Source organism: Podarcis pityusensis (genome assembly GCF_964106645.2).
Source record: "Podarcis pityusensis genome assembly, chromosome: 13".
Taxonomy (NCBI): domain Eukaryota; kingdom Metazoa; phylum Chordata; class Lepidosauria; order Squamata; family Lacertidae; genus Podarcis; species Podarcis pityusensis.
Window position 1 is genome coordinate 24,574,890 of NC_138038.1, and position 12,759 is coordinate 24,587,648.

Sequence of the window (12,759 nt, forward strand, 5' to 3'; positions counted from 1 at the left end):
GCGCTCCCTGAAGCAGCCCCTGGCCAGAACTTTCAGGTTTGCATCTCCTGCCAGAAACAGATGTGCAAGGCATTTAGAGCTTGGACTCCTGTATGAATATCCCTTTGTTTTGTAATGATTTCCCCCCTCTCCCTCAGATTTCCAGCTCTCAAGGGCTCATTGTTTCTACCTGGGCACGCTGTTCGTTCAGGAAAAAAAAAAGAGGTGGCAATCTTACACCGTACCCTTGAGCAATAGTCCTCCTGTTTTCTGAATCACACTACCTGGGAACAGAAGGGGAAACACAAAACCGCCCTTTGTAGGGCAAGGTGTATCTGCTGGAATGTGACACACGCATGAATAGACCTGGGGAGACAAACGATGAGCGTGGATGTTGGCTTTTGATGTCTGTGATGACGAAAGCTCTGGGGAATGCAAAGCAGAGAGAAGAAGGGCTTTTCCAAAGCAACGCCCCCCTCCAACCTTGGAGATAAAAGGAGCATGGGGCATGAGAGAGCCGTTAGTTCCCTCGGCCGTTTAGAAAGCAGCAAGAACATCTCTCTGGGCTTGAGTGTCTCCATTTCCTGGCAACCATGACCACCACCTACAGGCAATACACCTCTTCCTCCTCGATGAAGGGGCCTTCCTTTGCTGGGGGTTCCTCCCGGCTTTCCTCCGTCCATATGGGTGGAGGATACAGAGCCCCGAGCATCCATGGCGGAGCTGGTGGCGTCTCCATCTCTTCCTCTCGCTATGTCTCTGGGGTAGGCAGTGCCCTTGGGGGTGGCTATGGGGGCAGCTTCTGCAGCAGCAGCGGCCTTGGTGGTGGGTTTGGTGGTGGGTTTGGTGGAGGCTATGGTGGAAGTTTCGGTGGAAGCTTTGTTGCTGGTGGTGGCGAAGGCCTTCTGGCCGGGGGCGAGAAGGAGACCATGCAGAACCTGAACGACCGCCTGGCTAACTACCTGGACAAGGTGCGGGCGCTGGAGGAAGCCAACACTGAGCTGGAGTTTAAGATCAAGGAGTGGTACAAGAAGCAAGCACCTGGTCCAGACCGTGACTACAGCCCATATTTCAAGACCATTGAGGATCTGCGGAGCAAGGTATGGTGAAGTGACTCTAAGGGGGCTTCTTAGCCTGGATAGCTCAGTTGGTTAGAGCGTGGTGCTGATAACGCCAAGGTTGAGGGTTCGAGTCCCTTATGGGACAGCTGCAGATTCCTGCACTGTAGGGGGTTGGACTAGATGATCCCCAGGGTGCCTCCCAGCTCTACAATTCTAGGATGGAAAACCGTAGCAAACTGGCTCTTAACAAGCCCATGAGGAAAGTCTGAAAGGTTTGGGGAGAACCCCCCTTTTTTAAAAAAAATCTGCTTAGCACCCAGAGACCTCAAATCCAATTCTTTTAGTCTGTGTAACATGTAAGTAGGCATTAGGCAAAGGATTTTTAAAATCCAATAACACTTAGCTGATGATGTCAGAATAATATTAACCACAATCAGAGAATAATATTAAAGGGAAGTTCTAGCATGAACCTGCTGAGCTAACATTGATCAGCACATTTGATGTCCCCCCCCCTTGAATTTAGACTTAATCAGAACTGTGTGTTTCTTTCCCACTATAGCTGTTAAATTTGTAAAGCAAAGATTTTTAAGATAGTGCTTGCTAGTGCTGTGAACGGGTCACAGATCTTATCTTGCCGACGATTTGTCCTTGCATAGAAATGCCATTGAATTACCCCTGTCTCTTACATTTCATAGCCATTGGGTATTCCCCTCCTTTCTTACATAGCTTTCTTTAGTTAAATGCTACCACAGGACTCTTGGCTGTGTAGCTGCAACTAGCCCAGTTATCGTCCAGAAATACCATTATCGCCACTACTGCACTACTATTGTGGTACTACGAGTGGTATACTACTTTCTTTTGTGCCTTAATTTAATTTTCATTTTCATTTATTGAGAAGACTGTGCATGCAGCCTGCAAGCTTCAGCCTGGCAGGAGCCAGCTGCAGATTATTGCAGAGACTCCCTCTTCCAATTAACTTCCATCTCCAGGGCTCAGGGGTGGGAGGGAGTACAGAGGAAGAATGGCCAGGGCCCACCTCTGTGACATCACCAGGGGATGCCCCTAAGTCTAAGGTTTGGGCCCTGAAATCTCAGGGTCTGGGATGCTCCTAGTGTACACCCTTCCTGAAGGTGTACACTTTCCCCTTACACAAGACCAAGGACCTATGTGAAGTAGCCCAAGGTCCAACACAATCTCCTAGTTGGGAGGTATAATGATTAACTGTTGGGCAATGGAGGCTGTGGAGGAATGCCATCAGCCAAACCAAAGCCTCTTCTGTAGTAAAATTAACTAGGATTTCCCTAGTGCGGGAAGTTAATTTATTTTGTCCACTTGGATCCCTTAAAACTGGAGCCAGCCCATGACATTTTTTGTTCCTGAAGTCTAATCCAGAGGGTGACTATCATGTTCTTCTCCAAATGTTGTGGGACTCTAATTCCAATCAGCCCCAGCCAGCAATGCCAGTGGCCAGGGCAAATATGGGGGACTCCCAACAGATTCTGGACAGCTGTAGGTTAGACCCTGTACTCTAAATGGTGTCCCCACTAATTAATATGGGGCGCTATCTACTGGGATGTTCCCCGGTACAAGCCCTCGTAAAAATACATCTGGAATGCTGAAGGATGAAGATGTCACATTTAAAAAAAAATAATAATGATAATTTGGTGCATGCTATGCTTCTCCTGGAGAGCTCAGCTCGTTAGAGCACAGTGCTGATAACACCAAGGTTGCAGGTTCGATCCCTGAATGGGACAGCTGAATATTCCTGCATTGCAGAGGGTTGGCCCAGATGGTCCTCAGAGTCCCTTCCAACTCTGCAATTCTGTGATTCCTCTATGATTTCCTGCCCTTGAAATGGCTTTCTGTTAAGTAAATTAGAAAGAACATCCCAGAGCTTTCACGTAGCACAAGGCTAGGTCCTGAATGAAATGCCCGTCGTCGAGGGTTCCCTAAAAATAAAATAAAACTTGCCCAGATTTTTTACCATTTTAAACCACCCATTCCCTACTTCCCTTGCAGATTCTTGCTGCCAGTGTTCAGAATGCCAGCATCCTCCTGCAGATTGACAATGCGAAGTTGACCGCTGATGACTTCAGAACCAAGTAGGTTTAATTGTTAAAAACACACATCCCAGTGGTTGGGTTGGTTTCAAAGCCAGCACCATGGCTGGGAGCTTTATGATAAACATTTTGTGGGACAACCTCTTACCCCTTTCCCCTTCCCTTTTCCTCTCAATTCTTTGTGGATGCAGGTTTGAGACAGAGCAGGCCCTGCGCATGAGTGTGGAGTCTGACATCAATGGTCTACGCAGAGTCTTGGATGATCTAACACTGTCCAGATCTGATCTGGAAATGCAGCTGGAAAATCTAAAGGAGGAATTGGCTTATCTGCACAAGAACCATGAGGAGGTAAGGATGCCCAATGGGCAATATCACAGAGGGGTGCACATTTTAAAGGGGAGGGGAGGACACCAGCATTCAACTGGTTTATGTCTGATGAACCCAACGCATGTTCTTTTTGTCCAATGTGGTTGCACATGCTACAAGCATCTTCTGAATGGCCCAGCACAACAGGCTGTGCCACAATGAAATGTCTTTGAAATATCATTGGAAAAATGGGCAGGAAACAGACCTCTTGGGCTGTGATCTAGATACTTACCAAACAATTTGCGTAACCATAAACCTGGGCCCGATTTACCCATGAACATACCATTGATCACAGACGTCAAGTCTACGAATGGACTCCATTGGAAAGCATTGCGTTTAAAGAGGTTCTGACTGTTCCGTCTGTAAAGGCCCATTCATAAGTGCAAGTCACTCTTAGATACTGCAGCCATCAAGTGTTGAAGATGCATGAATGAACCAGCCCTTAAAAGTCCATTGGAAAAGCGAACAGGCTGAGTTCTGCATGTCAAGTACAGCTGTGAGAATCTAGCCTAGATCTGCTCCAGTGTGCCTTTTAGGGCAGAATCGGCCTTTGAAAAAGATGTACAAGATTTCATAAACACATATTACTACTACTAATAAAATATAAAAAATCAGTGCTATTTTTCTAGAAAAAGAGGTGCCAGAGTTCACCATGAACTTCTTCCTTGTTCTCTTAGAATGGCAATGGCGCCCACCTGAGAGGTGCCAGAACTGAGCTCTGGCAAGCTCTGGCTGAAAAGAAATAATAATAATAATAATAATAATAATAATAATAATAATAGTCATCCAAATCAAAACCACACTGCACCCCCCCTAAAACGGAGTAGTAGCAATGACTACAATTGATTGCAACAGTAATGAGATAAAAACCAGTCTCTACAAAGCCAGACTGTGGCAATGGTTGGCCTCCAACCTAAGCTCATTGTATCCAGAGCAACGTGCAGAAGAACGAAATCCTTGGGGCCATGGCTCAAAATAATTCATTGTGTGAGAATTAGGCTGTCAAGATCAAATGACCGCATGCACCTGCTGATACCCTTACCAGTCATTCTCTGGTACATCTTCAATTAGTTTACTGGCAAGTATGGTAAATACCATATTTTTCCGTCTATAAGACTATATTTCCCCCTATTTTTTCAGGTTTAAAATTGGTGGTCGTCTTATACACGTATGGTGCATATGGGGGATTTTTTTATTTGGAGTCCCAAAAAATAGGGGCCGTGTTATACACGGAAAAATATGGTACTGATCCGGGATAGCTGACTCTTGACAACACCAGCCTCATGCTTTCAGATGCATGTAGGAAAATCCTTACATGAAACAGAAGCACATTATGAAAGACACTTTCATTAGGGTTTGCAATCTAAGTGCAATATAGGTTTAAAAACAACCTATATTTTTCAGATTGGTGGAATTTCCCCCAAAGAAGTCGCATCTGATTTATCTATAAGAATATTTCTAAACAGCCAACACTTAAAAAAACAATAATAATAGTGGTGTACAATAAAACCAACAACATGATAGAATCTTAATTACGAATAACCTCGCTCCATGTACCTCTGTCACAGGAAATGACTGTCCTTCGAAGCCAGATCCGTGGTGAGATCTCTGTGGAAATGGATGCTGCTCCTGGGGTGGATCTGACCAAGATCCTGGCAGAGATGCGTGAGCAGTACGAGACACTGGCGGAGCAGAACCGGAAGGATGCTGAGCAGTGGTTCTTCAGCAAGGTGGGTCTTCCTTTGGGGTGAATGCACTTTCTTGGGGGGTGGGGGGGGAGAAGAAACAAGAATAGAATACTGGGCGTTTTGATCAGTGAGGTCACTATGGTGCTGTCTCCCCATTTCCTTGTAGACCGAAGAGCTGAACCGCGAAGTTGCCATGAACACAGAGCAGCTGCACAGCGGCAAGTCGGAAATCACGGAACTGAGACGAACCCTCCAAGGCCTGGAAATAGAGCTGCAGTCCCAGCTTAGCACGGTACGGTGTTCAGGCAATCTTCTCCCTGCCCTTAATCAGGGAAACGGTTGCACAATGTCGCACCCCACCACCAGACCTGACTTGCTGGGAATTCCTAGAATGACTTTCTACCTTCTCTGAGGAAGCAAATATTAGAATTTGCTTCCAGAAGGTGTTGTAATGGCCATCAGCTTGGAGGGTGTAAACGAGGGTTAGACAAATTCATGGAGCGATCAATGGCTACAAGTCATGATGGCTGTAGTCTACCTCCACAGTGTCAGGGACTGACCTTTCCAGGGAGGAGGAAGAGGAAGACAGTATAGATTTTCAACAGGGGTTTGAAGGAAGTTGCAGCTCAGAGGCAGATGAGAGGAAAAGCTGGGAAATCATGGGAGAGCCAGGACAACGCCTGGCTGACACGTTGTCGTTAGAAAGCATTCCAGACCCTCCATCTCCCAGAGCCTGGCGAGCCTTAAAAGTAGGAGAGCAAAGAGCTCAAAGACAGAGGGCATGTAGCAGCACCCGTAGAAGTCATGAATGAGGAAGTGGGAGAGACAGGGATGGGGATGGAGATTCATTTGGGACAATGCCATTATCCAAGAGTCTGAGTTCTATAGCCTCTCTCTGTAAAGATTGAAATAAAAAAGGGACAGTAAGAAACTTTTCCTTGTCTTTATGCTTTCCTGGGCAACCAGCCGGGAGTCACTGACAACATCCTGACACACAGTCAGAATGCTAGCTGCTGGGAGTCTCAAGTAGAGAGAGTGCTGTTGCATTCAGATTTTGCTTGTAGGCTTCCCCCAGGCATCTAGTTGGTCACTGGAAGAACAGGATTCTGGACTAGATGGGCCACTGGCTTGACTCAGAAAGGCTCTTCTTATGTTCTTAATATGCATGGACCAAGAGCCCCTGTGTTTCCCTTTGATTAGGGAATCTGATTGCACAGGATTCCCAATTACGCGGAGGAATCCAGTGAAGGTCTATTAGGGTGAATGGGGTGCTGCCCCGCCAACATCAGTCTGTCCTCAACTAGCTGCCACCTGCCTGCCTTCTTGCTTCTGACCAGTCAGAGGGTGGCTGTGTCTGTCTTTGGCTCATTGGCGCCACCTACTGTTGGGCTCCCTTCCTTTTGTCCTACCAGCCACCGCTGGAGGACTCTAACATTAAAGGTTGCTGTGCAGGTTCCCTCAGAAGCTAACTCTGATTTCCTCTCTCTCAATTCTCTTCCCCCAGAAAGCAGCACTGGAAGGCAGCTTGGCAGAGACAGAGTCCCGCTACGGAGCCCAGCTTGCCCAGATCCAGGTTATGATCACCAGCGTGGAGGAGCAGCTGGCTGAGCTGAGGTGCGACATGGAGCGCCAGAACCACGAATACAAGATCCTCCTTGATACCAAGACCCGCCTGGAACAGGAGATCGCCACCTACCGCCGCCTGCTGGAGGGAGAGGAAGCCCAGTATGTATAAAGAGGAGGGCTATTTTCTAATGTTGGATAAGGAGTCAATAGGCTGAAACAGGAGGATGTCAGGAGTGAGCTGGCAGTAAATCACACTGTGCAAGTTGGAGCTAACTCTTTGTTAGCAAGAACATGATCTGCACAGACTTGGTGGAGTGTCGGGCCTAATGAACCTGGCAGCTCAATCCTGGTAGGTCTTGCCCCATAGATCAGTTGCCAAGACTGAAAGTCCCCACCTTGTCACAGCCCACTCCTCTCCAGGGTTTTCCCCAAGCAATCGGAGACTGTGCCTAAGTGCAGCCAACCTTTCCTCTGCTCTTTTCATGCCTCTTCTGGTTCTGGGAGACCAGTGGGGACGGAAGCTTGTCGCAGCAGAAGAAGACACCCATGCCTCTGCACCAGCTGGACTCGTCTCTGCCTCTTGGCCTTCCTCATCCCATTCTCCTGCTTTAGTCTCTGCCTCTGATTCTGGAATTCTCTCTGTCACAGACTCTCCCAGCTCACTAAGCCCTGTTACCTCTTCAGTTTCCAACCCCTCCTCTTCCCAGTCTTTTCCCTCTGACCACTCAACAATGTCCCACCACCACTCCCCAGGCTCTGAGCCCTTTTCCCCTGGTGGTTCCCCAGCTGGTTCCTCCCAGCATTCCTTTGCATCCAAACCAGTCCATCACAGAGGATGTCTTTCAATTGCCAAGTCATTATTTAGGATTGCTGGCTGTTCTAGGCCTGTCCTTCCATCCCATTATTTCTGATGTATGTTAAGCACATCATGTGCCATTGGCACACTAGGTCCAGCTGTTGTGGGTGCTTTTGGTGCAATAGTGTCAACACACCATGCTACCCTTGAGCAACGTCTTGTGTTGGCTTGCAAACCTGGTACATTTCTAAAGGCACAGGAGTCCTATATCCAGTCCTCTGCCCCCATTGGCCCATTGCAGAATGTTATAAGGGCCTTTCACACATTACATCCAATGAGTGTACAACCTGCATACTTGTGAATACAAAGAGTTGTGCTTGCATGCTCATACAGTTATTCACATGTGTCACCCAACTAGGATACACTCTGTGTACACAGCAGCTGATCTGTATGAATCAATACAGGTACACTTTCCCACACAAACACTCCCAGCTGTGTTTGCTGTAATGTGTGAAGAAGCCGATAGTATTGGGCCAGAGGAGAAAATGTAACAAATGGAAATGTTCCACGGCTTCCTCTGGGGTTCCTTTATTTTAAAGCAATCACGAAATTAACTGGACACAAAGTTGTGTTGTTGTGCTTTTCCTTTTAGCGCATTTGATTACAATTTCTGCACCTGCTGCATTGCAGCTGAAAACGAACTCTTCATGTTTCTCTAATCCAGTCTTGTCTTTCTCCCCTTGCAGCATTTCTTCCCAGTATTCGTCGGCGATTTCTAGCGGTAAGGATCTGTTGGGCTGTTGCTCTTCCTTTTGCTTTTCAGAAGTTCTCTTTGTTTTATAAAAGCTGAGAATATTGAAGCATGCAAACAGACAGGATAAGGAGATGGTACATTCATCAGTGTGCTGTCAACAAATACTGTAGGCCTAGCCATTCAAGATGGTAGCTGCTTCTATATTTTTACCATCCAGTAGGGATCGATCTAGTTAAGTTTGCCAAAGTCCAGTCTGTGATTTCGGCAGTTGCCATTCTTCAGGATTATAAGCGAAGTATTTCATAAAAGGGTGCCATGTTTCAACAAAGCCGTCTATGTCATTTGTATTAGTCAATGCATGTAGTTACTTGATAACACAGGAAACTAATTGGATTAAGGCACTGGCCTTCAATGAATGAGTCATAGTCAACAACCGGGTTGTAACTCAGCCTGGATTGAGCTACGGGTTGTCCTATAGGAACATAGGAAGCTGCCTTAGGTTAAGTCAGACCATTAGTCCATCTAGCTCAGTATTGTCTACACTGACCGACAGCAGCTCTCCAAAGACTCAGACTGGGGTCTATCCCAGCCCTACTTGAAGATGCTGGGGCTTGGCTTTCAGTCCTTCTGAATGCAAAGCAGAAGTTCTGCCACTGAACTATGGTCTTTTCCTTTTGAAGAGGAATGGTAGGAGATGCAGAATAGAAAAGAAAACTTGTAGTACAGCCCATAGTTAAGCCATGGAAAGATGTAGTGTTGGCCACCAACCTGAACAACTTTAAAAGGGGAATATACAAAGTCATGGAGGAGAAGGCTATCAATGGTTGTTAGGCATCAGAGCGTTATCGCCTTCAGTGTCAAAGGTGGCCTGTCTCTGAATATCAGTTGCTGGCTGTTGTGGGTTTCCCAGAGGCATCTGGTTCAGCCCTGTAGATATAGGATGCTGCCTTAGACAGACCTCTAATGTGATTCAGTAAAGTTATTCTTAAGCAGGTCATGCCAGTTAAGTCTTAAGGGGGTCGTGCCACTATTTTTTTTCTTTGTTTAATTTTTTTCCAAAAAAGAAGGGGCAAGCTGGAGAGGAGAAAGATGGAAGAGGGGATAGTATGTGCATATGTGTGTGTGTGTGTGTGTGTGTGTGTGTGTGTGTGTGTAGGAGAGAGGGAGAAGGGAAATGAGAAAGACACATACAGTATGAAATAAAAGTGGGTGCCACGTTACAAATAGAAAGTGGCTGGTCGGAGTTAAATATTGGCCCCAGGTCTGTAAAGGTTGAAGAAACGTTCTGCAGATGTTGATCAAAGCACAAGAAGCCCTTTAAATGCCAGTCCTGCAAAGCTTGCTCTGCATTCCCATGGTTTGGTAAAGCAACGCATTCTGAGGTTCCATGGAAGATGTTACAATCCAGTTCCTTCTAACAGTGAGCTTTAGCTGATGTGTAGGACACAGAGAGGCAGGTCAGCAAATGGTGGAGGCTGAATCACTTCCCTGCAAATAACATCCACCCTCCCTTCTGTCTCCTTGTAGGACCCTCAACCACCCGCCAAGTCCGCACAATTGTCGAGGAGGTCCAAGACGGAAAAGTGATCTCATCTCGTGAACAGGTCCACGTCTCTGGCCGTTAAGTCTGCACCTTGAACACATCAGCCTTTCCTCATTTGAGATACTGCTCTTTTTCCTTTCCTGCTTTTCTTCTTACCAACTGCAGTTTGAGTTCTTGTACGGCTGCATACCCAAGGCTCTAATAAAGTGTGTTCATTCCAGCAAATCAGGAGTTTTCTGTGGTCAGTTCAAGATAATGGTTTCATCGCTCTTAACCCTACAACCTTCAGCCTTCCTAGATGGACAGAAGACATGCCTTTTCAAAATAATTTCATAGATAGAAAGATAGATATAGATAGATAGATATAGATATGTGTGATTAGACTTGATTGTTTGAGTCTCAATATTGCAGTATCAAAGCGCATCTCATTCAGAAGGATCAAACCTTCCAAAACATTGTTTCCCATGCTGCTCTCAGTGCCCGAATATGCAGTGTGGGAGAGGTCCTTGTGAAAACATCTTAAGCTGCCTCCCAATAGTCTAGGAGCACAGTAGGACAATACTGAGCTAGATAAACTAATGGTCTGAATGGTATAAGTCATTGGTTTGTCTTGCTCTATATTGTCTATACTAGCCTCCCCCAACTTGGTGTCCTTCCAATGTTTTGGACTACAATTCCCATCATCCCCGTCCATTGGCCATGCTAGCTGGAGATGATGGCAGTTGCAGTCCTCAAAAAATCTGGAGGGTACCAGGTTGGGGGACTACCAGCAAATTTCAAGGGTTTTAGGAAGGGGCTGTTCCCAGCCCTATCTGAACCAGAGACCTTCTGTGTGCAAAGGAGTTGCTTCACCACTAAACTACAGGCCTTCTCTCTAATGGAAATCAATGGGCTTAAAATGGTTGGGGAATCTTTGCCTTTCCAGGAATACAACTCCCATCATCCCTGATCATTGGCCACGCTGGCTGTGGTTGTTGGGAAATGTAGTTCAGCAGCATCTGGAGGGCCAAAGTTTCACCACCCATGGCTGGAAAATGCACTTAGACCAGGCCTCCAGACCACACATGCCCCCTTGCCCCCACAATTGAGAGGACCTGGGGCTGTGTGGCATCATCACACTGTACATGCATGCCCTGAGGCATGCACGCATGATGTCAGCACGCTCCGCGATGTGCTTGCAATGTGCTGACATCACTTGTGCACACTGTGAGGCATGCTGATGAGTCTTGCGGACACCCCATGGCCTGCATATTTGGCCACTGCAGAATTTTGAGGGGCCCCTGGCCCCTTCATTGAACATTTGGGGGGAGCTCTGGCCTCCCACCCCCCTACTCGTCACCAGTGCTTCAGACTCCTCCACCAATGAGGCTCCAATAATGTGCTAGCATTATCTGCCAAGCGGCCTCATAATCAGAAACAGAACTGAAGAGTCACATCCATTTTCACAATATTCCCCTAACAGTTAATTTCCACATTATACAGGTATCTGAGCTTTGGCATGATGCAAAAGCTACTTCTGGAAATACAGTGGAATATATAGCACAAGTTTAGCACTCATTTTCACATTATTTGCAAACTGTTCCCCTCCTCTCGCCCTGGAAGCAAATAACATGGAAATGAGCACCAAACTTGCACTATAGTTCAGAGGAGGCTCAAATATAATGCAGAACTTAAGAGTTAGGGAAAAGTCCCCAAAACAGAATAAACTGCCTTGTGGATGCAGCCTGGAAGCAACAGCAGCAGCAAATACCGATCACATTTGTTGGATTGATTCCCTTCTTCTACACAGGAAGAATAAGCAAGCATTCACGATTTTGCTCTCATTTCTGTTTTTGTCAGAATTCTCCAGCATCCCATAGTGAGCCCATAGGCCTTTGTGCAACTATAAGAAGGTAGCCAACATTCTAACACGATCACTGCTGCTGGATGTTGTGGTACACACATATATTGCTTTTATCCACACATCACTGTCCCCTTTTAGTCTACAGACGCTTCAGGTTATAGACTCCGCTAATCCAGAAATAGTACCTCAGGTTAAGAACTTTGCTTCAGGATGAGAACAGAAATTGTGTGGCAGCAGTGTGGCAGCAGCAGGAGGCCCCATTAGCTAAAGTGGTGTCTCAGGTTAAGAACAGTTTCAGGTTAAGAACGGACCTCCAGAACGAATTAAGTTCTTAACCTGAGGTACCACTGTACACTCAAACTGGTATTTGTAGGTTGTTTAGATACAGTCTGTTCTCCTGATAGATGGCCCCTTTGCCTGCTCTCTGCAGATGCCGTGTTAAAAGCCTTGCTTGTACAGACTTGGTTCAGGGCTTAAATGAAACTCTGCTCTAGTTACTTGGTCAAAAACATGCCCTCGCGCTGTCTGCGGAAAAAGCCTGAAGTTTTCCTCTGCTGCAGTTGCTGGCTTTTCAAAAATAATAATAACTATGGAACTCACTTTCATAGGAGGCGGTGCTGGGCACCAACTCAGAAGGCTTTAAAAGATTCATGGAGGATAAAGCTATCAATGATGGCTTCAAGCCATAAGGGCTATGCTCAGCCCCAACAGTTGGTTTTGAAGACCAGCTGCTGGAAGCCACAGGAGGGGAGAATGCTTTTGTGCTCAAATCCTGCTGGCAGGTTTCCCACAATCCTCTGGTTGGCCACTGTGAGAACAGGATGCTGGTCTAGATGGGTTAAAAAATCCAGTCTAAGGCAGTGGCGTAGCGTGGGTTGTCAGCACCCGGGGCAAGGCAAGTAATTTGCGCCCCCTAACCCATGGATTTTAGCACTCGAGTGCGAGCGCCCCCCCAGATGTTGCGCCCGGTGCGGCCGCCCCCCCGCACCCCCACGCTACGTCACTGGTCAAAGGTGACTATGGGCAGGGCTGGAATTAGATGAAGAGAGGCCCTAGGCTGCTCTACTTGTGAGGCCCCTCCTCACCCCCACCCTCACAACTAG

At 46.8% G+C, this 12,759-nt stretch overlaps 1 protein-coding gene across 1 annotated transcript in view; it reads left to right on the plus strand.

Annotated features, from left to right (window-relative positions):
- Positions 1-283: 283 nt before the first annotated feature.
- LOC308461813 (uncharacterized protein) overlaps positions 284-12,759 on the plus strand; it is a 33,496-nt gene continuing 21,020 nt past the window's right edge. Inside the window, exons 1-8 of the mRNA XM_080978978.1 lie at positions 284-1,079; positions 3,060-3,142; positions 3,292-3,448; positions 5,035-5,196; positions 5,321-5,446; positions 6,659-6,879; positions 8,263-8,297; positions 9,798-9,890. Coding sequence (XP_080835104.1) covers positions 573-1,079; positions 3,060-3,142; positions 3,292-3,448; positions 5,035-5,196; positions 5,321-5,446; positions 6,659-6,879; positions 8,263-8,297; positions 9,798-9,890 — 1,384 coding nt within the window. The 5' untranslated portion in view covers positions 284-572. The remainder of the gene's footprint in view (positions 1,080-3,059; positions 3,143-3,291; positions 3,449-5,034; positions 5,197-5,320; positions 5,447-6,658; positions 6,880-8,262; positions 8,298-9,797; positions 9,891-12,759) is intronic.